Raw genomic sequence first — 24,474 nt, forward strand, 5'->3', positions numbered from 1 at the left:
TTCCCTTCCTTCCTGCTGCAGCCCCCAAGCTGTCTCTCAGTCCGTTTCATTCCAGAAGCCTCAGTAATGCCACACTGAGTTTTTCACCATTTCTAGTAGCAAATTCAGCTGAGATGTTTTGCAGCCTTACATCCCCAGGAGACAAACACTCCTAGGTGGCACAGAGCTGTTCATTTCACAGACCTGCCTCTCCCTTCCAACCTCCATCACTGATCTGGCTCCTCTGCCCCCTCTCTCCCTTCCAGAAGTCACTGTCACACTATTGAAATCTCCTGTCCTACACAACCACCACACTGAATGCCCACCTCTTTCCAGACATTAGTGACCCTGGGGAAATCAATTCTTCAATTGAATAAGAGCAAACCTAACCCTGGGAACAAAACAACTTGTGCTCAAAGAAGACATCAGTCTGGCAAAGCCCTGCCCTAAATCCCTAGAGAATCCACTCAAGGCAGACAATCTTTTCCCTCTTCCTAAGGCAGGATGTGGTACCTTGATTGCTCCGGTAGAGATCTGGATCTCATGGAGTCTCCTCATGGTGCCATCACGATCTACAAAGTAGGAGGAGGCGAGCTGGTGCAAGGCTTCAACGCTCTGGGTGGCGTTTCCTGACTTTCTGTCGAGGCGGCTTTTGTCCATGTACATGGTCAAGGCCTCCTCTCCTGCAGCAGGGAGAAAAGGAGATTTCAGGCTGCAAGCAGGGAGAAAATGGTGTCATCTCCTGCACCTAAAGAAAGAAAAGTCCTACACCTAGAGCACTCTTGGAGGAATCCACTCTTCCTCACCAGCATCATAGGAGGACATAGAGAAACCTCCTCCTCTATTCAGACAGCAAGGCTGAGTCCACCAGACAAGTAAAGCAGCTCCACTGAATTGACTAGACAACATTTTGGACATTTTTCAAGCCAGCAGAGCTTTGCCACAAAGGATTCAGCCCATCTGTCCCACCTGAGGCAGTTTCTCTAGGATGATGCACACCTGACAGGAGAAGATCTCACTTTGTGCAAGTCCCTGTCTGACCTGACTTCTAGAAGGGATGGATGGTGATTGCACGTAGAATACAGTGTGCAGGTAGGTACAGTGGACAAACAAATGTTACTTGGACCTCTTCAGCTCCCAGTGGTATTGCAAAAGTGGAGGGGAAAGGGGATGAGTAAAGAGAATTAATCAGAGGAAAGCACAAATAAGAAAATTTGAACTAACCACCCTTGCTGCCTTCTTTCGTCTCCCAGAGTCTCGTCTAGGAAATGTGAAAAGACCATACAAGATAAGGGACAAAAGCAGGTGATTTTGAAATGGTAAGCTCAGAGAATCTGGGAGAGAAGTGGTTAAGAGCTGACAAACATCAGCAGAGACCTTAATGTAACAAAGCAGGTCTCTGCTGCTGAGAAGGACTATTTACCTAATAATCCAATTTGTGCTGGGTGAGACACATTAAAATCCAGTCCATTCTTAACAAAGGGCTGGAACTGTGAGAGGTCTTAAAAGGTGGAATGCCATCCTGCATCCTTAACACATGAAACTTGGATTTAATAAATGAAGAGTAGACACAACTAGAGGAGGAATGTGCCATTTCTACAAAACTCTCTTAATGAGAAGAATGGTGCTTGTTCTGGTTTGATAGATGAACCACTGATGAATACACTGCCTCTGGCAGTGATAGCATGGTCCAAAAAATATGTACCACTGCTTTCAAGGCCAAAAAATGTTTCACTTTTCATCATCTTTGCATATTTTTTTTACAAGAACAAGGACTTACTTTTCTTTAAAATTCTTATTAGCTAAAACAATTTGATTCATCCAAATGATTTCTTTTATTGCATATATGAAAAAAAAATAACCCAAAATCCCAGTAAGCCCTCCTCCTCACTTTCCCTGGAAATTTTCCAGCTTTTATCTGAAAGCCAAATGCCTGAAAACAAACCAAAAATATTCTGGCAGAAAATCAAAATATTTTTATTAGATTTCAGTTTTTCAAGCAATAGTTATGTTGAGTATTCAGCCTTTGGCTTTGAGATGAAAATTTCACTTTTTTTTCTTTTTTTTTGTGGAAAGAAGGTACTTTTCATCAAAAGAATTGATCAGTTGAAATCTTTTAATTAGTTTTGCAGGACCTAAGTGGAGAAGTTAGGAATGTAAAACTTTGCCTTTAATATTTTGTTAAAAATAACAGAGTAGCCTTCCACCACTATCAAAGCTGTGGTGGTAACAATGTCATCATTGTTGCCTCTCACAAAAGCACTTTCCCTGGAAAATGACCATCTTTGATTTCCTTTATCACCATTACCATTTTTCATGTGTTGAGCTTGTGAGGAGACCTTGGCAGGGATCAAGGCTCTGCCACATCAGGCTCTGTCCACACAAACAAAGCCAATCCATCTTCCAGAGGATTGAACCCCCTGCATCTGATGAGGCACAACAGGTGAATACAGCAAACAGCCAAAGGCACAGGGGATAAATAAAATGTCTGTGATTACTGTGAGGAGCAGTGACCACTCAATGCATTTTCGAGTTTCATCTCTTTGTGGTTTTCAGGGAGATTTGAAGGAACTTTTTACAAAAAACTTTCAGTTTTTATGAATCAACTCATTTGCGACTTAGGAGGCTGGATAAAGTGTGGGAAAGTGTATTTTGAGCCAGAATTTCTGGATCTCTCATGTAACAGAAGCATTTAACTGCAAGGAGATGCAGCAGAGAGAAATGAGAAATGTTCCACCACCATTTTGTGAGGCTGTGGCAGGAGAAGAAAGATCTGGGATAATTCTACTCTTAGCTGTAATGCACAGCCATCAACTCTTCATCAATTGCACCAATAACTGGGGGAAAAAAAGAACAATTTTCCTGGAAAAAAATCATGCCTCATATTAGCAGCCAAGGCATAAAAATCAGGAGAGAGGAGAAGGAGAAAAGGAGAAGGAGAAGGAGAAGGAGAAGGAGAAGGAGAAGGAGAAGGAGAAGGAGAAGGAGAAGGAGAAGGAGAAGGAGAAGAGAGAAGAGAAATCTGTTCTCTGGAGCAGCAGAGATCAGTGATTTCCCCACAAAAATTGTCAATTTTTTTCCTCTAAAGCAAGAAAACAGAGAAGTCCATGAGTGATGATGGTTTTTTCCTGAAGGAGCAGTGCTGTCCCTAGGACTGAGGGGTGCTGAGCAGGGACACTGCTGCTGGAAACCTGTTTTGTGTAGCTCTGTGCAGAGCTGGAAAAGCACAGCATCCCCATGGAGGGGTCACATGGGAAAGCAACTCTTGGATCAAGAGAGGTTAACAGAATTTTCCTGCATTATTAAGTCTTAATTTCTCCTTTAATTAAGTGAATGATATGTTCAAAGTTGTTTTTCCTTGAGGGATTTTCCTGAAAATTGGCTCTCAGCTCTGCGCGCTCCATCCCAGAGCATGGATGCCCTCAAAGCGACCCTTCACCAGTGCCTTTGTGTCAGAAGCAGGCTGGAGCAGGGTTTTCACTGTCAGCTCTGTGGGCTTGAAAGGCACCAGAGCTGTTCCTCCTGCGGCCAGGTGTGAAAATTGCAGCGTTCAGGTGCTGCTCCATGTCCCACCCTCCTGGGGACCAAGCAGCAGCTGGCATTTCAAAGCCAGCCAATATTCCTGTGTGTTTGTCACTCTCCGCCACCTCCTCAGGCACCAGGCTGAGCCACAAACAGCCACAACCCAGGGCAGAACTGCCTGGAGCTCTGCTGGGGACACCCCAGCTCCTGGGAGAGCCAGGTCACTGCTCCTTCAGGAAAAAGCATCATCACTCATGGACTTCTCTGTTTTCTTCCTTTGGAGGGGAAAAAAATGACAATTTTTGTAGGGAAATCACTGATCCCCACTGCCCCAGAGCACAGATTTTTCTTCTCTGCTGAGTTTCTTAGTGCCTAGTTCGTGTTGTGTAGGGACCAAATCCAAGAGGAGATCTGCTGGTGACCTGACAGCAGATGCTGATTCCAGCCAGGCTTCCTGCCTGCCCTCTGGCCAAGGATTCCAGCCTCAGCATTCCTCAGCATTCCTCTAGTGAAAATGAGCCAGGCTGGAATGAAAAAGTCCTGATTTTTGTGCCTTGACTGTTAATATAAAGCATGATTTTTATTTTTTTTTATGAGCTCTTGTTTAGCCCGCAAAATACAATTAGAACATGTCCTCCATGCATGATGCATGCCCAGCTTCATCCACACTTTCCCTGGGACTGCCATTGCCAAGATAAATCCTCCTTTTCTCCCCACCATTGCTCACCATGCTCAGGGTTTGTGGGGTGTTTAGTTCCAACACCAGTTCTCATTACAAGTCTCTGCATATTTAAAGTTGTTGTGTTGTAAAATCAGGGGAAGAAACAAGCCCCCGTGAATAATTTACAACCTCAGCCAGGCAAAATTAAAAATATATTTTACCATCAAAGGTCTTTCTTATTTTGAGTTTTCAGGGATGTGAGTGGCAAGGAAAAGAGGAATGTCAATGGAAAAAAAAGTAAACCAGCAGAAAAAAATAAAAATCTCTACTTGGCTGTGTTGGGCTCTGTAAAACACGGTCTTGAAAAGTGAATTTCTCAATAAAAAGCAGTTTATCTTCACCCAGACTTCATTAAGGCCTGAAGAAAGCAGTCACTTTTGCTCTTCAATGCTTGGAAACCTCCTTTATTTCACATTTCTTGCTGATGGAATGGACTTGTTTGGGTGCCTGGACTGAAAGAGCAGCCCAAGGATCTTTGAAGGACATCACCACACCAGAGGCCACTGGACTTCAGGGGAACTGTGCCAATTTACCTACCTGCCTAATTTGTGCATGAACCACATGCACACATCTAATCTCATCCCAGTGTCTGCACAGTGCTCTGGGAATGGACAGATGGCCAGAAATTCCTCAAAGTTCACTACAAACACAGCAATGTGGCAAGGCTGGAGGTTAGGTACGTTAGAAGAAGCAACAAAAGAAATTTTGAAGTAAAATTGAGCTTTTACCACTGCAGAATCCTTCTCACAGATAGTCGTTCTTGGAAGAAAAGCATTTAAACGAAAGAAGGGCACACCCCAAAGGGGGAAAAGAGCCATGAAAATAATACAGAGTGGAAAAAAGAGCCAGGAGTAAACATCAATAGGAGCTGCTGGTTTTCACCCCTCCAAATGTTCCTGCAGCACCACCAGCAGCGCCTGCTCAGGAGTTCATGGCCCTACAGGGCTCTCTCTGATGTCATCCCTGACACATTCTGTGCACACACAGACCTCTCTGCAGCCCTTGCATACACATTTTGAATTTTACTGAACTGCTGTTTTTCCAGAAGTCTGCTCCATGTTAATGCATTCAGCCTTCCGGCCATCTCTTCCCCTCTGTTCACGCTCCCTGCCCAACTCCTTGAACTCCCTTTTCCTGGAGCTCTTTAAAATTCCTCCAGTTCCACCAAGAAAGGATGTTTTTCCCACCCTGCATTTGTTTTCATCCTGTGAAAAAGAAGGATGGGCAGGTTCTGTTGTGAAGCTGAGGGCAGTGGTGCAGGGATGGCAGGACAGGGATGTGTTTCTCCTGACACACACATGGTCAGAGAATCACAGGGGCACAGCTCCCACCTCACACTCTGAATTCATTTGCAAAGGCTCTTTGGGAGGGTGTGAAAGTGTTCACAGGGGTCTGAGGATGAGGGAAGAGACGAGGATCTGACTCCATGTTTCAGAAGGCTTGATTTATTATTTTATGATATATATTACATTAAAACAATACTAAAAGAATAGAAGAAAGGATTTCATCAGAACGCTAGCTAAGAATAGAATAGAAAAAGAATGATCACAAAAGTGTCTGTCTCAGACAGAGAGTCCAAGCCAGCTGACTGTGATTGGCCATTAATTAGAAACAACCACATGAGACCAATAATCAATGTTTACATTTTGTTCCTGAGGCCTCCCAGCTTCTCAGGAGGAAAAATCCAAAGGAAAGGATTTTTCATAAAAGATGTCTGTGACAGGAGAGGGAGCTGCAGCCTGGCCTGTGCCCCACTGCTTTCAGAGCCACAGATGGTTCAGACTGGAAAGGACCACACTGGGGTATTTGGTTCAGCCTCACTGCTCTATGGGTCATCCCAGAGCACATGGCACAGGACTGCATCCAGCTGGTTCTGGAATATCTTCTGTGAGGAGACTCCCCACCCTCCCTGGGCAATTTGTTCCAATATTCCCAAGAAATTCTTCCTCATTTTCAGCTGGCATCACTTTCTGCCTGTTCCTCTTGTCCTTATGGCTGGCACCACCAAGATGAGCCTGATCCACGCTCTAGGCACCCCTCTTTAGCCAGCCAAAAGTATCTCTGGGGTGAAACAACACTATTTGTTTCAGCAGCAAGGGCCAGACAAGCTCAGGCACATCCCATCAGGTTATATTGGTATTTTTCCAACACCACCCCCCATCACCAGCCCCAGGTGCCACCTACCTCCCAGGGTGGCAGAGATGAGCAGGTGGGTGCCGTACTTTTTGATGATGGTGTCAATGAACTGCTGCGTGGTGGGTCTCCTGCCCAGCAGGCGGATGCTCCTCTGGAACTCGGGCATCAGGGGCAGCGGGTTGTGGAGCAGGTCCCTCCTCTCGATGGCTGTGTTCCTCACCTTCCAACGGGCAAACTCCCTGTTCCACAACACAGGAAAACACAACAGGGGTCAGGCTCCCAGTCTGGAGGGGCAGGGGGAGTTGCTGGGGTGGAGAAGGGGCCAGTCCTGTTGGACATCCCCATGTGGATACACACATGAGGTCATAAGGCTGGACAGAGGAAAAGGGAGGAGAAGAGGAAAAGTGAGACATTACTGAACAATAGCCATACACTACAAGGATCAGGCTGGTGAGGAGCTGCCCTTGGAGACACCAGAGGCATCTGTCAGAGAGCTGGACTGCCCTAAAATAAAAGCAGGTTGGTCTTTTCGCCCTCCCACACCTTCACTTCTCCATAAAGCAGCAAATTCTGGTCTCTGTCAGCAAATGGTCTCGATCACAGATCCAGCCCAAGCTGATCATTGTTATATCTCTAATGCCCACAAGCCTTCCTGGCACACTGTAGCAAAGCAAAGCTGAAGAAAATACATTTTGTCCAAACATCTTCATCTTTCAGCACCGTGAGTGTGGCAAAAGAGCATTTTTGGAAGACAATTTTTGAGATGAACAATGTAAGAGGATGGATTCAGGTATAAGCAGAGTCCAGGATGAAAGTGGAGGTTTTGTTCATGTTTAAAAAAAAAAAAAAACAACCAAGAAAGTGATTCTCAAATCCATGCTTTTAAACTGAGAGCAACTGGGAAAAAAATAAAGTTAATGTTTGCAAAAGCAGTTCTTTATTGCAGGTATCCATTTTGAAACGACACAGAGGGAAATGCCTAGAGAAAAGCTTGCACACCTGCAATCTAAAAATCAGGCCTCTGAAACATCACCAGCTGAGCACCTGAAAAATGAGAAACCTATTAATGTCTTTCAAAAAAATATTGAGCAAAGCCTTCCTTAAAGGAGAGGATGTTATTTATACCCATTCTCCTACAATGCACCTGCTCTATCTTCAGCTATCTCCCAGACCATCAGCTCACAGGCTTCTCTGTCACTTTTCATCCATCCATTCCTGTTACTTGCATTTAAGACAAATTTTTTTATTTAGATTATAGGTGTTGTGGTTTAATCCCACCTGGCTCAGCACCACAGAGCCACTCAGAAGGGTGAAAGTGAGAGCTCATGAGTTGAGATAAACAGTTCAGCAGATAAAACAAAAGCTGCACAGGCAAGCAAAGCCAAACAAGGAGTTCATTCCCCATTTCCCATCCCAGTGTGGAGTTCAGCCATCTCCAGGGCTCCATCAGAGTGGCTGGGGAAGACAAAATTCCTCACACTGTGTGGCCCTGGCCCTCAGGCAGCATTTCCCATCAGGAAGTGTGCTCCCAGCACACCAACCCCACCTGGCTGGCAGACCCTGACACACAGGCACATTCAGAGACTCAGTGCAAAGCCAGGAGCACAAATCAGATTTTTTCTGCCCAGGTTGATTCTATGCCTAGTCCAATCTGCGTGTGTTAGGTTATTTGACTTAATGTAATTATGCAGGTATTTATTTTGACTGTGCCCCTTCACAACACTCCACACTGCCTGACAGCAGTTACATTCATCAGAACAGCAAAGTGCCAGCTATTTACTTCAAAATATCTCCTTACACCTGAGCTAATGCCCCCTCTGTAGTTCCTTGCTTTCACAAGCCAAGTGAAAATGCCAAAACAAAACACACCTCCTACTACATTACAAGAGTCATTAGTGTCAAACCTTGCAATCTGAGGAAACATCCATCCTTCCTAGAAAAACCTCAGTCAAAAGGCAAAAACCCCTTCATACAATGTGTTCTTAACACAAGGAGTGATTGAAACAGATCATTTGCTCCCAAGTTGTCTGCAGATAATAAATACATCCCCAATGTAATCCCTTTATGGAGCAGAGGGTGTTCTCTGCTGTCCCAGAATTGTGTAAAAGTTGATTTTAATGATAGACAAAACTTTAAAGGAAAGACAAATAGTTTTTCTCTGACACCACAGAGGGGTTTCTCCAATCATCCCAGATTAGAGTTCCAATCCCAGACCTTGCTCCACAAGGTAATCCCCTTTGAGGAAGGAATGGTCCCTTCAGCAGTTTCATTGCACGGGAAGAGGCAGAGCAGGATGCTCAAAGACAGGCAAGTTTTATAATAAATAAATAGACACACCCATGTTCCACCAGAAAGATCACAACTAGTAAGCATAGGAAGAATGTCATCTGTGCTTCCTCTCCAAAGAGACAATTACTGTAAAACTCAAGCACACATTCAGATTCCTGCTTCCTGCAGTATCCACAAAGTCAGGAGGGAACAGAGCACCCCAGAGCCGGCACATTTTCAGGCAGGGCTGAGGGAATGTTTCATGCTCCCAATAAAATAGAGTTTAGTTTTGCTGTTTTGCAATGGATAATTTAGCAGCAAAGAGATGAAATGTGCAGCTGGTCAGGCATTGAGCCCGGCTCTCCTTCAGGGAAGCTGTGGCTGCCCCTGGATCCCTGGAAGTGCCCATGCACAGGGCTTGGAGCAGCCTGGGACAGTGGGACGTGTCCCTGCCATGGCAGGGGTGGGATGGGATGAGCTTTAAGGTCCCTTCTGACTCAAACCACTCCAGGATTCCACGAAATATCAGATCCAGAGTGTCTCCATTCAGGGCAAACTGGGAAGTGATGGGCAAGGAAGGCAGGAAAGAAGAATGACATTTGGATAAACAATGTGTCCAAGGGGAAAGTGGGTTCATTATCTACATCAGGTCCAACATCACCCTTTGACACCACTGGCAGGAGGCAAAAGCAGGAGTTTAAAGGGAATCACTGTCACATCTCCTGCCTTTCCTGTTGCCAAGGGACAATCCCCGTCCCCATTAATGCAGTAGAAGAGCCCTGAGCAGAATCCACCTCTAAAGCATGACAGTTGTCAGGACCCAGAACATCCCTCTGGCTGTCCTGAGCAGCCCAGACCCCTGTCAGGGGGCTCAGAGACCCTGGCACAGAGCCCAAAACGCCTGTGGATTTGATTATGACCCATGGAGCAAATTACCAACCTTGTATGAAGATCAGCAAGCCACAACAGTTTAGGTAGAATAACAGTGAAGTTATCACGGGATGGAAAAGTAGATTTTGGGGTTTTTAGAATGGGGGTTCAGGAGGCAAGATGGAGGGAACTGGGTGTGTCCAGCCTTTCTCCTTCTTCTTCTTGGCCTCCATCTTCTGCTGTGTGGTGGCACTTTTGGATTGGTTTAGAGTAGAAGCTCACTGTCTAACACAGATGATAGGTATTGGGAAGTAATTGTGAACATTGTACATGTATTTTTTAGTATAAAGACATAACACCGCCCTGGGGGCAGGCAGAGTGCCTGGACTGTCCTACTGAGTGGATCTCGGCAGGACAGGAGAAAATTTTTTTATAGATAAGACACAATAAACAACCTTGAGACTGAGAAATGAAGAGCCCTGACTCCTTCTTCAAGCACCAGGCTGGGAAAAGAGACTTTCCAACTTTTCTCAGGGTCACTCTGAGCAGCAGAGATCCCAACAACGGTGAAGGAGACTTTTCCACCCAATTGTTGTTGATGCCATCCCTCCCCAAATCTTCCTGCTCCCAGGGCACATCAGCAGGTGAAAGCCCAGCTCTGCTCTGCTCTCCCTGTGCTTGGATGTGTGGCTTTCCCAGCTGACAAGAAAAGCTGAGCAAATATGTTATGATGAATAATTTATGCAACTAAGTTAGATGTTTATCTTCTGCTCATAGAATATCCATGAACCAGTTGCAATTCCCTCTAAGTTATGCATTATTTGAATTTACTTAGTGACATTTTTCAGGCTTTTTTTATAGGTTTTACATAGCATTTGGCTGTTTTATCTCTTTGTGTGCTGTTGATTCATTGGGATTGGAAACAAAGGAAGGGAACACCAGTACGGTCATCTCCTCCAACCTCAGCAGTCAAACAAATGATAGGGCCTTGTTAAGCTTCCTTTTTAAAGTCCAAAAAACACAATTTAAACTTGGCTCACTGAATTCCAATATTTTACATGGAAAGCAAACTTCTAATTCCAGCAATCTTCCATGCAACCTACAGAACCCTCTGCTGCAAGATGCACCTGAGGCCAAGATTATGGTACAGTTTTGGAAAATAGACTTAACATTAATAGATATGGCTACTGAAATAATTTAGAATTATTGAGGTCATAAAAAAAAATTATATTTGCAGGGAACAGCATAGAACTGGCCTTAGGGAATGTTACAGCCTGAAACTCCTGAAGTCTCTGAAGAAACACCTCCAAGAACAGGTTTTCTATTAGCTTTCAACTCTAGATTTAATTGCATTTTCTGTAGAAGCAGAAAATCAGCCAAAGTGAATTCAGAGTGCTGGGTTAGGTAAGCAATACTCTTGTCTGTTTGTCACCACTGAATCCTTCCACCTGTGGCTCTTGGGAGGATTTACCAAGGCCTTGCATTTGTGGATAATGGGTGCAAAATGGTTTCCTCACAAAACCACCCTGTGCTGCATTTCACTCTTTATTTCTCTGAGCCACCAGTGGCACCAAAATCTCTGTGCAACCACCTGGGATACAGAGCTGAGGCCTCGACAGCTGCTGAGGCATTTTAAAAAGAGAAATATTGCCATGTGCATCACTCATTTTCCAGGTGAAGAAGTTGCAAAGACTCGGCTAGGATTAGGGGGCAACCCATGGTACAGCTGGGATCAGTACAGAGTTTTCTGATCCTCAGGGGAAATCCCAAGAACCTGAATTCTGAATGGCTTTGGGAAGGTGAGAAACCTCTCAGCAAGGAGGAGAAGGGTCAGTATCCCTGAGGGAGATGGGATAAGGGGAAACTCTGACCCAAGGGTAGTGGGGTGGGGTGAGGCACTTGCTGGAGCTTTGTGTCAACAGGGAGCCCTAAGGGAATTTGGGCAGTGCCAGGAAATGCCCTCCAGGTCCTCAAGAGAAAACCCAGAGGAGCTTCTTTAAGGGCTGAAAGTGATGGGAGGTGTTGAAAGGGGAAGGGAGATGAGAGGGAAGAGGGAAGAAGGGTGCAGTGCTGCCTCAAGGATGCACATGCACAGATTGAGGGCTTTCCTGCCTGCACCAGCAAGGGGACACACTTTATTTGAATAGGGCTGAGGATGAGAAAACACTGCCCCTTCAAGCTGCATTAATGAACCTCCATCAAGGCCAGCATGTCAGGGGCAGAAAGAGCCACTAGGAATGTCCCAGAGTTCATTAGCACTATGATCCTCCATGGAAACAGAAAAACAGGGAAAAAACTACAGAAGAGGGAGGAAAAATCAAGAGGCCGGAATAGGTACATCATGCAGCCCCACCATCAGAAAGGACAGCAGCATCCAGGGGCAGGAGCATCTCTACCCAGGGAGGGAAGTCTGAGGGAGAGGCGACATCAGAGCAAATTAAATTCTCTATCTCCACATGGCCAAGACAACCAAAGCATGTAAGTGAGGAAAGAGGTTCAGCAGAGACCTTGAGGGCTGGTGCTTGAAACAAAAAAAGAAATTAAATGTGTTAAATAACAAACAGGACAGTTTTAAAATGGAAAAAAAAAATAGCAGAGGCACTGAACAAAGCCTAAGCAGAAGAGCCCAGCCCCTCCAGGTGCTGGATATCCACCCTTCAGAGCATCCCACCAAGTGGGACAGACAGGAGAAGCTTCATCCCTCCCTGGGAACTGGACAAGGAGAAGGCAACAGCTCCTTCCTGTTCCATGGCTCTTTGCTTTTTTAATAAAATTTATCTTGAAAGTCACCCATTGCTCCCAAAGGTGATGGGAGCACACTCTGCAGTAACAGCAGGACACAAATATTATTTCATGCCCTCCCCTTGGCATATTGCCCACATAATTGACTGTGATGTCAGCAGGACTCCCTGATGTCAGAGAGATGTTCCCTGGCATTTTGGTGTCTCTGCCCCTGTTTTCTTTCAAGCACTTCCCCATCATTAAGACAGACATTTTTGGAAATGTCTGTGTGCTGCAGACAGATATTAGTAGCTGTCAGAATGAGTGTGAACCAAACAAGACAGATTTAAGCCTTGTCTGGGTAAGAAACAAGTTCTGTGTTAGCCCTAACTCTTCCAGAGCCCTTCCAGATGCTCCTACAACAGAGCTCTTGGTTTGGAGGTTTTGTCTTGCTCTGCCTTTCCTTTTTCCAGCCCAATTGTCCCAGCCAGAGCCCTGATTATCTGCAGTCCTCAGGATGATGGCTCTTCCAGGTTCCTGTGAGCCCTGGATGCTGCAAACAAAGCCAAGGGACAGGGCTGAGCATGACAACAGCACCACAATGCTTATCTTGTTCTGCCAGATCAGGCTTTAGAGGAGCCTGTGCGGGGTATCTGTCATTATGGTGGGGTCAGTGATATTTCATTTCCAGTCTGTGCCCTCAAAATGCCAGACAGCCCCAGGCTGAGCAGTGCAATACTCCTTCAGCCTCTTCCCTATCTAGGCCAGCATGAAGAAGTCACTCTTCAAAGCTGAGCTTTTCAAAGGACCTGCAAGAATTAGTTTCCTGTGAGGGTTTGGCACTCGTCCCCCCTAATCTATTTAAAAAACCTCCAGTCTGTAGATTTAAACTAGATCCAAATTAGACAGAGGCTGAAACTCTGCCATGAAAGAGAGAAAAAAATAAAACAACAAAAACCCCTAAAAATTTCATTCCAGAGAAGTATGAAAAAGAAATCACTTAGGCTGAAAGTCCAACAGCATTTTGCATAACAACCAGACAAGCAGACAGGCTCACTTATGACAGTTGGCAGGTGAATGAGATAAATAAATTGACTATTGATCTATTGATAAATGCTGTGCTGTCTGCAGCAGCTTTATTGCTATAAGGGCATTTACCTGGGTAGGACTGAAGCAAGGGGAGGACAATCAGAGTTTGAATCCTCCTCCACCTGGTTCCAAAGGACAAAGAAACGATCTCATGTTGTTTTTCCCCTTGGTCTGTCCTTTGGCCCTGTGCTTGGTGTTGGCTGAGGGGTCCGAAACCTCAAATATTCCCCCTTTTTTTGGCAAGCAGTTCTGTTTTCATCTCTCTAATAATTTTCTTAAAGATATCAAATTGTTACAGAGTTGAAAGCTCTGAGGGCTTTTTTTTGGAGAGAGGAGGTGTGGGAGGTAAAAAAAGGGGCCAAAACAATATGACAATTGCAAGAATCAAAATTAAATAAATTTACTTCAAAGTGAGAGGAATTTCATGTGACCTTGAAAGCCCCTTGGTAAACAGGTTGTAGCAGCACTGAATTAAAATCCAGTCAGACAAACATTATTCCAAATGTTGTGCTTGCTCTTAGGATAGGACTGCATTTGGATCTCTTAGGAAGCAACATGAAATTGTTGGGTGCCCAAAAGATCAATTCGTTAGAAGAAAAACTGACATAAATTAGAGACTCAAAGCAGAGTGATTCAGCATAAGTAAGAACAAGTTAAAAGATAGGTCATTAAATTTGATCATTATTAAGTTTGTTTACTATTAAATGTGATCATGGCCAGGATGTGGCTATAATTCTTAACCCTATTTTCAAATCCAAGCACATGAAAACATGGTAGAATAGGTTTTGACCTTTTCAGCTGCTTGGGATCACCTCTAGGTAATGGATTTCTGCATCCTCACTAACACACAGTAACGTTTGAACTCCTTCAGCACAGCTGCCTTCCCCAGCCCTCAGTGGATCTGTTCCCAAATCCCTCCAGAATAAGTTGCTGCAATGCTTCCACCTCACCCACCAGTTCCAGTGCAAACAGCTCGTGGACATTCATCTCCCAGCTCTCCCTGTAAGGTTATTTGTGCATGTTTGCTTCCAAAAACCCCACATCTTCCAAAAACCCCACATCTTGAGCACTGCACTGACCCTTCCCAACAGAAGCCTCCATCAGCATCAGCCACCCCACAGATGTGCTGGTGGGGGTTCCCATTGACAGTGGAAGGTTTTAAAATAATAGAAAATTCGGAGAGTTAGAAAGTTAGGCTTGGGAAATGTTAAGGGTAGGCCCTGGGAAATGTTAGGCCTTGTCTTTGCTAGATCATGTGAAACTGCACCTGTGTAATCAGTATACGATAAATGATATGATTGTTGGATGTGACGATTATTTAGTAATTAGATGTAATTATTGTTTAGTCATGAGGAGAATCATGAGAAACCGTGTTGGGGGTTTGAGGGGGACCACGAGAAATCCATGCTTGGATGCAATCAATGTATACAATAGAAGGTTTGAGGTTTGAGGGGGATCATGAGAAATCCATGCTTGGATGAAACCAATATACACAATAGAACGAGTTTAATAATCAATATGTAAGTTATAAAACTATAGAATATAAAACATGTTCATCCTGAAACCATGGTGGGCCAGGTTTGGGTCTGTGTCCCCTGACACCCAGAGCTCTTAATAAAAGCACCTACATAGAATCATTCCATGATTATGTGTTCCTGAACTAACACCATGAGTGCTGACACCTCCTCAGCTGTTCCACACTGGGCTGACAGCCCTTCTGAACCCCTGCAGTCCCCATGGGCTTGATAGGAGATGCTGGAAGCAGCAGTGACATCTCTCCAAGAGCTCCCATCATTGTTCCCAGCTCAACAAACGTTATTAATAACAGAAAACATTGTGCTCTAGAGCTGTTTGCTCCCTGGAAGCTCACCCAGAGCACACATGGTCTATCAAACTGCTGGGGAAGCTGTTCCAACAGGCTGCAGGGTTCTGTGCTCCGAGATGGACAGCACAGAGACACCCAGTCCTTCACTGTGAATTAGGATAAAAATCACAGGACAGGCAGCAGGAGCAGCTCTCCCATTAAAATGCCTGACATAGCCTAGAGAAACTCACCTGTGAATCAGGCATTTTGAGTTCTCTGCTTGCCAAAACAATGACACAAATATCATTTTTCATAGCAGGGTCTCCTGGATTTCTGTCTCTAGAAGTTTGACCCAGAATTCACAATCAAGCTGATCCTGGAATGTCAAGGAGCTGTCAAGAAGAAGCTTTCAAAGAATAGCACTTTTGAAGCAATGGATGGAAACATCTGAGTCATTCCAGGAATTTGAGGTATTATTGAGGAAAGCTGGGATAGCTGGCATGATTGTTCTCTTCTCCACACTTCTTTCAATTCCCTTCTTTGCACACAAATCCAGGGGGATGAGGGCAGAGATCAGCCAACAACAGGTTGGAAGGGAAGCCAAGACACAGGATGCTGAGACAAATAAGGCTGTATTGGAACATGTGGGACAGACAGAAAAAATGCCCCAAACCATGCAGTCTGGTGCTGTACCAATTGGTTTGGGGGGAAAAGGGGAAAACAAGAAATAACTACAAATAACTTCAACAAAACAAAGAAAGGGCCAAACAAAACTAACACAACACACAAAAATAACCTCACCAAAAAACCCCAAACCCCAAAACAAACAATAAATCCACAAAAAACCACCCAACAAACTAGACCTTTTCATGTTGATGTATTTATTGGGACTCTGGTAGATTAGAGGATTACACCCTCAGTGAAGTCCCTCCTCTTGTGGCTAAGTAGTACATGAGAATATTCAAATCTTTTGTAACAAAGTTTGCAATGGAAGTCAGGAAAGGAAAGTTTAATTTATAGAGCAGATAAATCACCCAGGGGTGACTGGCCCATGTGAAGCTCTGGTGAGCCCTGGTGACCCCATGGACCCTGTCAGCAAGTGGTGCTGCCCCAAAATTCACCATGTGGGTTCAGAGCCTGCACTTCAGAGTGCTCCTAGGAGCACAACAGCACCAATCAAAGGCTGTAACAAGAACACAGTTTGGAACAAATAATTTCATTAAATTGCACTTCCTTCATTTCCTGAAGATAGAGGTGTATGTGGACCACAGGCTTTTTTCCTAATTTTGGCTGTAGCAAGCTGATAACCTCAGCCTGTGACACCACAGCCCCAAAGTTTGCTCTGTGCTTATCATGATTCACAGTTTGCTCAGATGAAAAACCTGAGAAATGTCCCCTTGAACCTTAATTCCTCATGTTGCAGGTGAGAGTACCTGGCTGCTGCACTGCCTGCAGCTTGAGCATGGTGTTTGTCAATACTGGGAAAGCAATATCAGAAATTTAGCCTTGATTGCCCTTTTTCTCAAGAAAAAGCACCGAATTTTCTCCAACACAGCATGCGGCTATGTTTCAAAACTCGGGCTGTTGTTAGAAAATGGAGCTATCACCCCTCCTCCGGTCAGTTGTGCTGCTCACTTGGCAAAGGCTCAAATTCACTGATTTAGGAGGGGGAAAAAAAAAAGAACAGAAGATGATGTTTAAATACAAAGCTGCTCCTGCCTCCTCTACCCAGCTGAGCCCTCCTGGCAGAGCCACCTGGGCACAGCTGCCAGGCTTGTGGGCAGAGCAGGCAGTGATGGGAAAGCATCCCCTGTTGCCCACCCCTGGCCCTGAGTCATCCTCAGCTGATGGAGACACCACCGAGCACTCCAGGCAGGAGCTGGTGGGAGGCTGGGATGCCTAAAGGCCACCAGTTGGCAAAGTCACCTGTTCCCATCAGGGATCCTTGACTGCAGGGCAGCTGAGAGGGGTTTTGTGCAGATAAAGTGCAGTGAGGAGAGTCCAGCCCATTCCCACCCTTCAGGTGGAAAGGTGTGCTCCAGGCTGTCCCAGACATCTTTTATGATAAATCCTTTCCTTAGGATTTTTCCTCCTGAGAAGCTGGGAGGCCTCAGGAACAAAATGTAAACAATGGTTATCTGCTGCTGTGGAATGCAACAGGTGCATCTGAGATTGGCCCATGTTGGTTGTTTATCATTAATGGCCAATCACAGTCAGCTCGCTCGGATACAGAGCCGAGCCACAAACCTTTGGTATTAATTCTTTCTTTTTCTATTCTTAGCTAGCGTTCTGATGAAATCCTTTCTTCTATACTTTTAGTATAGTTTTAATGTAATATATATCATTAAATAATAAATCAAGCCTTCTGAAACATGGAGTGAGATCCTTGTCTCTTCCGCAATCCAAAAATTCCTGTGAACACCATCACACCAGACTGCACAAAGAAGATCTGCAGGGAAGCAAACTTGCAACAGGACAGGCAGACTAAGCACTGCAACAAAGATCCAACAGATGGCCACCAAGCTCAAAATGGCACAAGGGATGGGATTATCCCATATCCTCATACCCCCATGTCCTCATACGCTCATATCCCCATACCCTCATCTCCTCATATCCTCCATCATCTCAGGCATTGCAAGGGGCCTTGCATGAAGCTTCTGAGAGTACATGGCAGAGGTAGGAGAGAGTGAACAAAAGCTGTGTTGAAGTAGTAAAATAAATCTACACTTCCCTCCTGCTTCGATCCTTGCCACTTAATTTCTATAGTGTTGGGACATTATTTCCTCTGAGTTGGTTTAGGAGAAAACAGTGGTTCCTCCTCATGGTCCCTCAGTTCTGTGCCTTCACCCTCAGAGCTGGGGTTCAACATCCCTTTGGTTTCCAAGCTGTGCTGTTCCACTCAGGCCACTGGCCAAGGGTTGCTTTTCAATATTCAAGAGGGAATATTCACAGTGGCTGTATGCAGAGGATGCTCCCTCTCAGTATAGGATTCAGATGATGGCTGGGTCTGAAATTACTAGCAAATAGTGTAAGATAAGAGGTTAAGGGCTAAAAAAAATTAGGCTGCAGAGTATAGCTGCAGCAAAATTCGAGTCATACATAATCAGAGACATTTGTGCTTTGCTCAAGATTAAAAAAGAAAAAAAAGTCCCCAAAAGCCTATGACATTTCAGAATTACAGTAAAACTGAAGAAATTTTCTCTAGGAAAAAGGTGACCCATTTCCTCAGACTACATCCCTCTTTAGCAAAAAAACTGAACACAAGCTGTGAGAAAGCCTTGAATATTCCCTGGTTGCTCCAAAATCTCATTTCTACAAAAATCAGTTTTGATGTATTTAATTTTCATTCCTAGTCATGCCATTTCAAACTCAGGCATGTTTTGATGGAGGAAATAAAAAGACTGCAATAAAATAAAAATTCACAAACTCATGAAGAAAGGCAATCTCTTTGCATGCTGCAAAGTGGCCTGCAATGAAAAGATAACCATGCTTTTTATGCAACACTTCATAAAGAAAAAGCTTTATTTTTGTCCTGTCCTAGCTAGTGAACAGGGACTTGTGAATGCAAAAGCTTTTGTTTCCTGGGATCTGTTTGTGAAGCTCTGAGGCACTTGGTTATTCAGGCACATGCTTGGCAATTTCCCCATCATGAGTCATGTTTTCTTTAGCTGTTATTTGTGACTTTGATATGTGGATCTCAAAGCACCTTTAAACAAATGTGTCACTGTAGATGGAGAAGCTAAAGCAGCAGGAGATGAACAACTTTTCCAAGAAACAGATCCAGAATATAATCCAATCATGAAGAAAATCTACACAGATGTAGAGATAGGGCAAAGTATTTCACCAGAAAGACTAAAGTAGATGGTGGGGTCATGGCTGAAGTTGCTGCTCTGTTCTGCCTGCCCAGGGCTCAGTTCATCTCTGCCTCCACCCCTCACTCAGGGTGCTGATGATGCGCAAACACAGCCCCACATCAGCTACAGAGAACAGAAACAGGGCCAGAACCACTAAATCATTAAATTTGGTAAAGACCTCCAAGACCATGCAGTCCAACAAACACCCAGCAATGTGGTGGCACCACATTCACCATTAACCATGGCCCCAAGTGCCATATCCTCACAATTTCTGAACACTTCCAGGGATAGTAACTCCACCACTTCCTTGAGCAGCCCCTCCAATGCTGTTCCACAATTCCTAATACCTAAAACATCCTCTGATGCAACTTGAGGCCATTTCTTCACATCCTATCAGAAATATGACTATTAAAAATCACCACTGCACAGATTCCCAAATCCTAGCCCTTTATAGAGGACAAAAAAGCCATGTGCAAGCAGGTCACAGACACATTTTATGAAAAATCCTTTCCTTAGGATTTTTTCTCCTGAGAAGCTGAAAGGCCTCAGGAACAAAACATTGATTATCTGCTGCTGTGGAATGCAACAGGTGCATCTGTGATTGGCCTCATGCGGTTGTTTCTAATTAATGGCCAATCACAGTCAGCTGGCTCAGACAAAGAGTCTGAGCCACAAGCCTTTGTTATTAATTCTTTCTTTTTCTATTCTTAGCTAGCGTTCTGATGAAATCCTTTCTTCTATTCTTTTGGTATAGTTTAAATATAATACATATCATGCAGGAATACAAATACAGGATTCTTCTGAGGATGAAAATTCAGTCTGAGGGCATCAGATGCAGCAGAAAATCTGAGGAGAGACCCCAATCCGTCCCTTCTTGTGGCAGAGGATTGGAACTGGGTGATCTTTAAGGGCTCTTCCAACCCAAATCATTGTGCATTCCATGGAAAACCTCCCCTCATGGCTGTTTGAGGAGGGGAGGATTGGTCAAGGTTAAATTATCAGTTCCTATTCTAATTCCAGGTACACTCACACCTGAGTTAGGGATTATGTGCTATTGCACATCTGAGCCTGTGCTCCCAAAGAATGAACTCAACCCCAGAATTCAGAAGCACATGCATATGTATATATTTATCTACTGAGCAAAACAACAATATCTGCAATGCTTTTTATTTGCCTTCTGTGTTTTGAGATTTAAAGACTTGCATTTTCTGGCTTTCCTCCGCAATCCTAAAAGACAGCCTATTCTTATTTTTTAAATGGAAGTTGTGAGTTATACAATTATATGACTCAAGCTTGGAGTGTTTAAAAGGAGACAGGAAAAAAAGCAAATGTGAATCCCCCAACTCTTATAAATACCAGAGGAACAGAAAATAAAAAGCAATATCTTTGTAGTCTCGTAGAGAGCAGGTCCTGATCTTTTCTCCTACTGACTGGAAACCTCACAATCCCCAGTGCTGAGCAAGTGCCAGGAGGAAGGGGGACAGGAGAACAGATGCTTCCTTGCCCTGGGCGAGGTCTTTATCCTTGGGATACAGCTCTGCCCTCTCTGGACTAGGATAAATCCCCAGAGCAGTTGAGTGATGCTCCAGCAGTGGGATGTGTTTCAACATTTCTCTCCACACCAAGGCGTCCAGCTTTCTCCTTTTTGGTGGAGTTCCTTCCCCTCCTCATGATTCCCAGCCTTCCTTTACATTTTTCTCTCCCCCAGCAGTGTGCAGAGCAGGACAGACATAGTGTCCTACACACCACATTCTTTGTCCTGCCAAAGAACCTGATACAAACTTCTCCCAACCTGGAAACCTAATGGAGGGCAGGGAGGCTCCTAAAACTGTGGGAGGAATGAATTATCCGGCTCTGTGCAAGAGCAGCACCCAGAGGCCTCCACAACAAGTGCACGTTTATCTCACCAAGATCTGTCCCTGCTCCTTCCACTGCCCCGGCCAAAGCCCATCTCCACATACAGGGAGACACCAAAGTGTCTTAGTGCAGCACTGATGCTGTTCCTGGTTTAACTTATCCCCAACAGGAAACAACTCTGGGCATCCCCACCTCCCCTGCCTGTCTCTCCTTGCCCCACTTTTCCCTGTCTCTGGAAGGGCAGGTGGTGCCTGTATTTAAAGCCTCAATCTTCCTGGGCACTGGACCGTGCCCAGCGGCGCGCTCATCACCAGGGCTGAGTTTCACTGACTGATTGTTTTCTGATTCTGTTTGGCATTTTATCCTGGCTGCATAGAAAACTTATTATAAAATCATATTTGTGTTCCATAGATTATATCTGTGGCTCGCTGCAGCGGGAGTGCTGAGCATGACAGGCAGAGTCAGAGACCAAGGTGACAGGGACCAAGCTGCAGTGCAGTCGTGGTGCTTGCAGGGGACAAAAGAGGGGCCCCTTGGTCAGCCATGGGTTATCCTGAGGGTGGGATGGGTGAGATAACTGTTAATAATTAGCAGTTGCAGTTCTCCTGGCCATATCCATGCCATATGCCACAAATAAATGTTCTACACGCAGAATAGTTTCATGTTAAATGACTGCAACAGTCCCCGCTGCTATTAAAAATGTGTTGGTGTTTCTTCTAGATAGTCTCAGCTTAGAGCTGCTGTTTATTTGCACCTGTATAGAGTCCAACAGCCTGTGATAGAGCCAGAAAAATTATTATTTAGGATTTTTGTCATCCCTTGGGGTCTGGGAGCAGTCAAGACTTGAGAGATGCAGACTGCAAAGAGAGCACCCCTAGCATCCCTGAGGTTTAGGATTTCATGGTGAGTTCAGCCAGAAGACACTCTTGGAGCTGCATTTGGCACAGAAATGGAGCAGCCATCCCTTCTAGCCATGGTTTTGCCATGTTCCTCCCAGCTCCATTCCCTGCTCACCTCCCAGCCGTGCACAGAGGGTCTGACTGGTGGCATTCAACCTTCCTCCATCAGCCTCTCCCATGGGGAGAGCTAAACATGCAGACTCACATTTTGCCAACTGCCTGGCAAAAATGTTCCCTAAACAGGGAAGGTGTCCACAGAGAAAGATCAAGGAGAAAAAGCAAGTTTTACCTCTGGAGAAACAACTAGACATGGTGTGATGGGCTTCTTGGAGAGGTGGAAATGTGTTCCAGCCTCCTCCTCTCCAGAGTAGTTTCTGCTCTCTAGAATACACATTTCAGGAGGGAGCTCCTCTATTTCCTGAGCACAAACAGGTCTGCTGGATTTTCCTGCCCACTTCAGCTAACAACAAGAGGCACCTCCTTGTTCACAAGTTCATCACAAGATGCTGGTGGTGTCAGAGGCTCCACATCAGTGGAACTTGCCAGCTGGAACAACCCTCATGTCTCTCCATCTCATTGACTCTTTGTTCCATTTCAGTCTCAGCTGAAATTGGATCTTTTATCTCTCCTCCCCTGCCTGTGACTCTGATTTTCCCCCTCATACCATATCTGCTGCTATTTATGATTATTCCCTGTCGCTGTCTTATTTAATGCTGCAAAATGGTTGGGATGATGGTTTCTGTGGATGGGGGGAAAAAGCAGAGGGACCCTGTCCTTTACCCATCACAGAGGAACTGACTGGACGGGATATTCACATTCTCTGAACAGAGAGAGAGAAGAGAAAACAGTTCTAATCTTCACTTGCTGCTCTTGTTTAGCACATGAGGAATGTGTTATAGAGGTTGTTTACCCAAAGTGATTTGTTAATTGGACTCTGCTAATGGTTGTTTAGATTAATTGGCCAATTGGGCCGAAGCTGTGTCGTGACTGTCTCAAACAATCACAGGTTTATCTTTAGTGTCTTTTTAGTGTAGTTTTAATATAGTATTAATGTAACATAACCTAGCTTAATAAAGCAATTGTTCAGCCTTCTGAATCATGGAGTCAGAACACATTATTTCCCTACATTGGAGTCACCCTGCATTGATAACTGAACACATCCCAGGACTGTGGGAGATGGGAATCCCACAGCAGCGCCTGAATTCCTTCCTGCCCAGCACTGTGAAATGTCACAGTGCCATTGATGGACATGGTTATCAGGATTCCTGGCTAAAGCAAGGAGCCTCCAGGATGAGGGTCTCTCCTGACAGTGAGATGGTGGCACCACCTCACTCCAAAGGGTCTGCTGCTATTTATGATTTATTCTCTGTTGCTGTCCTATTTTAATGCTGCAGAATGGTTGGGATGATGGTTTCTGTTGATGGGGGAAGAAAGCAGAGGAACCCTGTGCTTTGCCCATCACAGAGGAACTGACTGAGCATGTCCCAGCACTGTGGAACACCTGAATTCCTTCCTGCCCAGCACTGTGAAATGGCACAGTGCCACTGAGGGACACGGCTATCAGGATTCCTGGCTAAAGCAAGGAGCCTCCAGGATGAGAGGCTCTCTTCACAGTAAGCTGGGGGCACCACCTCACTCCATAGGGATTTAATGCATTTCTGGGAGGCAGCTGGGATGTTCCACCTGCCATTGCACAGTCTGCACCCAGGCTCTGAACGCCCCTCAGCTCTCACCCTTTCAGGACGTGCAGGGTTCAGAGCAGCAAGACACGAGCAGTGTCTCTGGGAGGCTTCTTCCTACACTGGGATTTTTTACCACGCGAACGCCACGCTGCAGCTGGCTCTGGGAAGTCTTCTGCCCACACACTAAATAAATTCTGGTGTGGTGCTCTGCTTCTCTATGGAAACCGTACCCTGCATTTCTCTCCATAGGATTTTTCTCATTTCAGGCTCCATAATAAATTAACGAGAAGATGTTTTCTTTACACCAACCATAGGAGAGCCACTTTTCTGTACTCGATTAATCTTTAGTGATCTATATTAAATATTTATCTGAAGAAACGAGGCCTGTATTGCAGCAACACTTTCTATTATGAGACTTTATCATATCAAAAGATATTTTCCTGGTGCTGACTCCTTCGTCTGTACCCAGCCAGCATTTCCAATGGAAGGGTAACTTTGGTTTTTTTTTTTTTCCTTTCTCTCCCAGTGACCTTTTCCCTCCATAACAAGCTGCTGATATGTTAGAATTTACTGGGTTATAAACATTTTTTATCGAGTAGGAGGGAGCTGGGTGATTTGGCACCAGCTTCCCTAATAAAACCCAGGGGAGAGGCTGCAGTGTTTGACTCCAATAAAGGCCTGGAAGGAGCTGCAACCTTCTGGGATGCTGGTCACGAATGACAAGGGGAGCTGGGCAGTGTCAGTCACGTAGCTTCACTCTGCTCAGGCACTTCTGGAAGGAGTCCAGCTCGCTGGCACAGCACAGGGAGCTGGGAGGGACCTGGTAAAAGACTGCTCTGTTCTCCCCCAGTATTTCTGAAATTGTGTGATTTATCACACAGAGCCGTGAGCTGGGAGTCCTAAAGCCTCTGGTGCAGCAGCTGTGAGCTGGGGAGACACTGAACAGTTGAGATAACTCAGAAAGGATGAGGGCATTGGTGTTGGGATCAGACCAACGCAGAGAACGCAAAGAAGTCAGATCACAGTTTGATTTTGAATAAGGGGGTGGATTTTCCTACCTGAAGTAGACCTA

General features: G+C 45.0%; 1 protein-coding gene across 1 annotated transcript in view; it reads right to left on the bottom strand.

The window, feature by feature from the left end:
* BRINP1 (BMP/retinoic acid inducible neural specific 1) overlaps positions 1-24,474 on the bottom strand; it is a 92,676-nt gene that overhangs the window by 20,742 nt on the left and 47,460 nt on the right. The window contains exons 3-4 of the mRNA XM_074556531.1: positions 6,407-6,597; positions 493-662 (exon numbers count right to left, since the gene is read on the bottom strand). Of these exons, the coding sequence (XP_074412632.1) occupies positions 493-662; positions 6,407-6,597 (361 nt within the window). The remainder of the gene's footprint in view (positions 1-492; positions 663-6,406; positions 6,598-24,474) is intronic.

Source organism: Zonotrichia albicollis, chromosome 21 (assembly GCF_047830755.1).
Source record: "Zonotrichia albicollis isolate bZonAlb1 chromosome 21, bZonAlb1.hap1, whole genome shotgun sequence".
NCBI classification, from domain to species: Eukaryota; Metazoa; Chordata; class Aves; order Passeriformes; family Passerellidae; genus Zonotrichia; species Zonotrichia albicollis.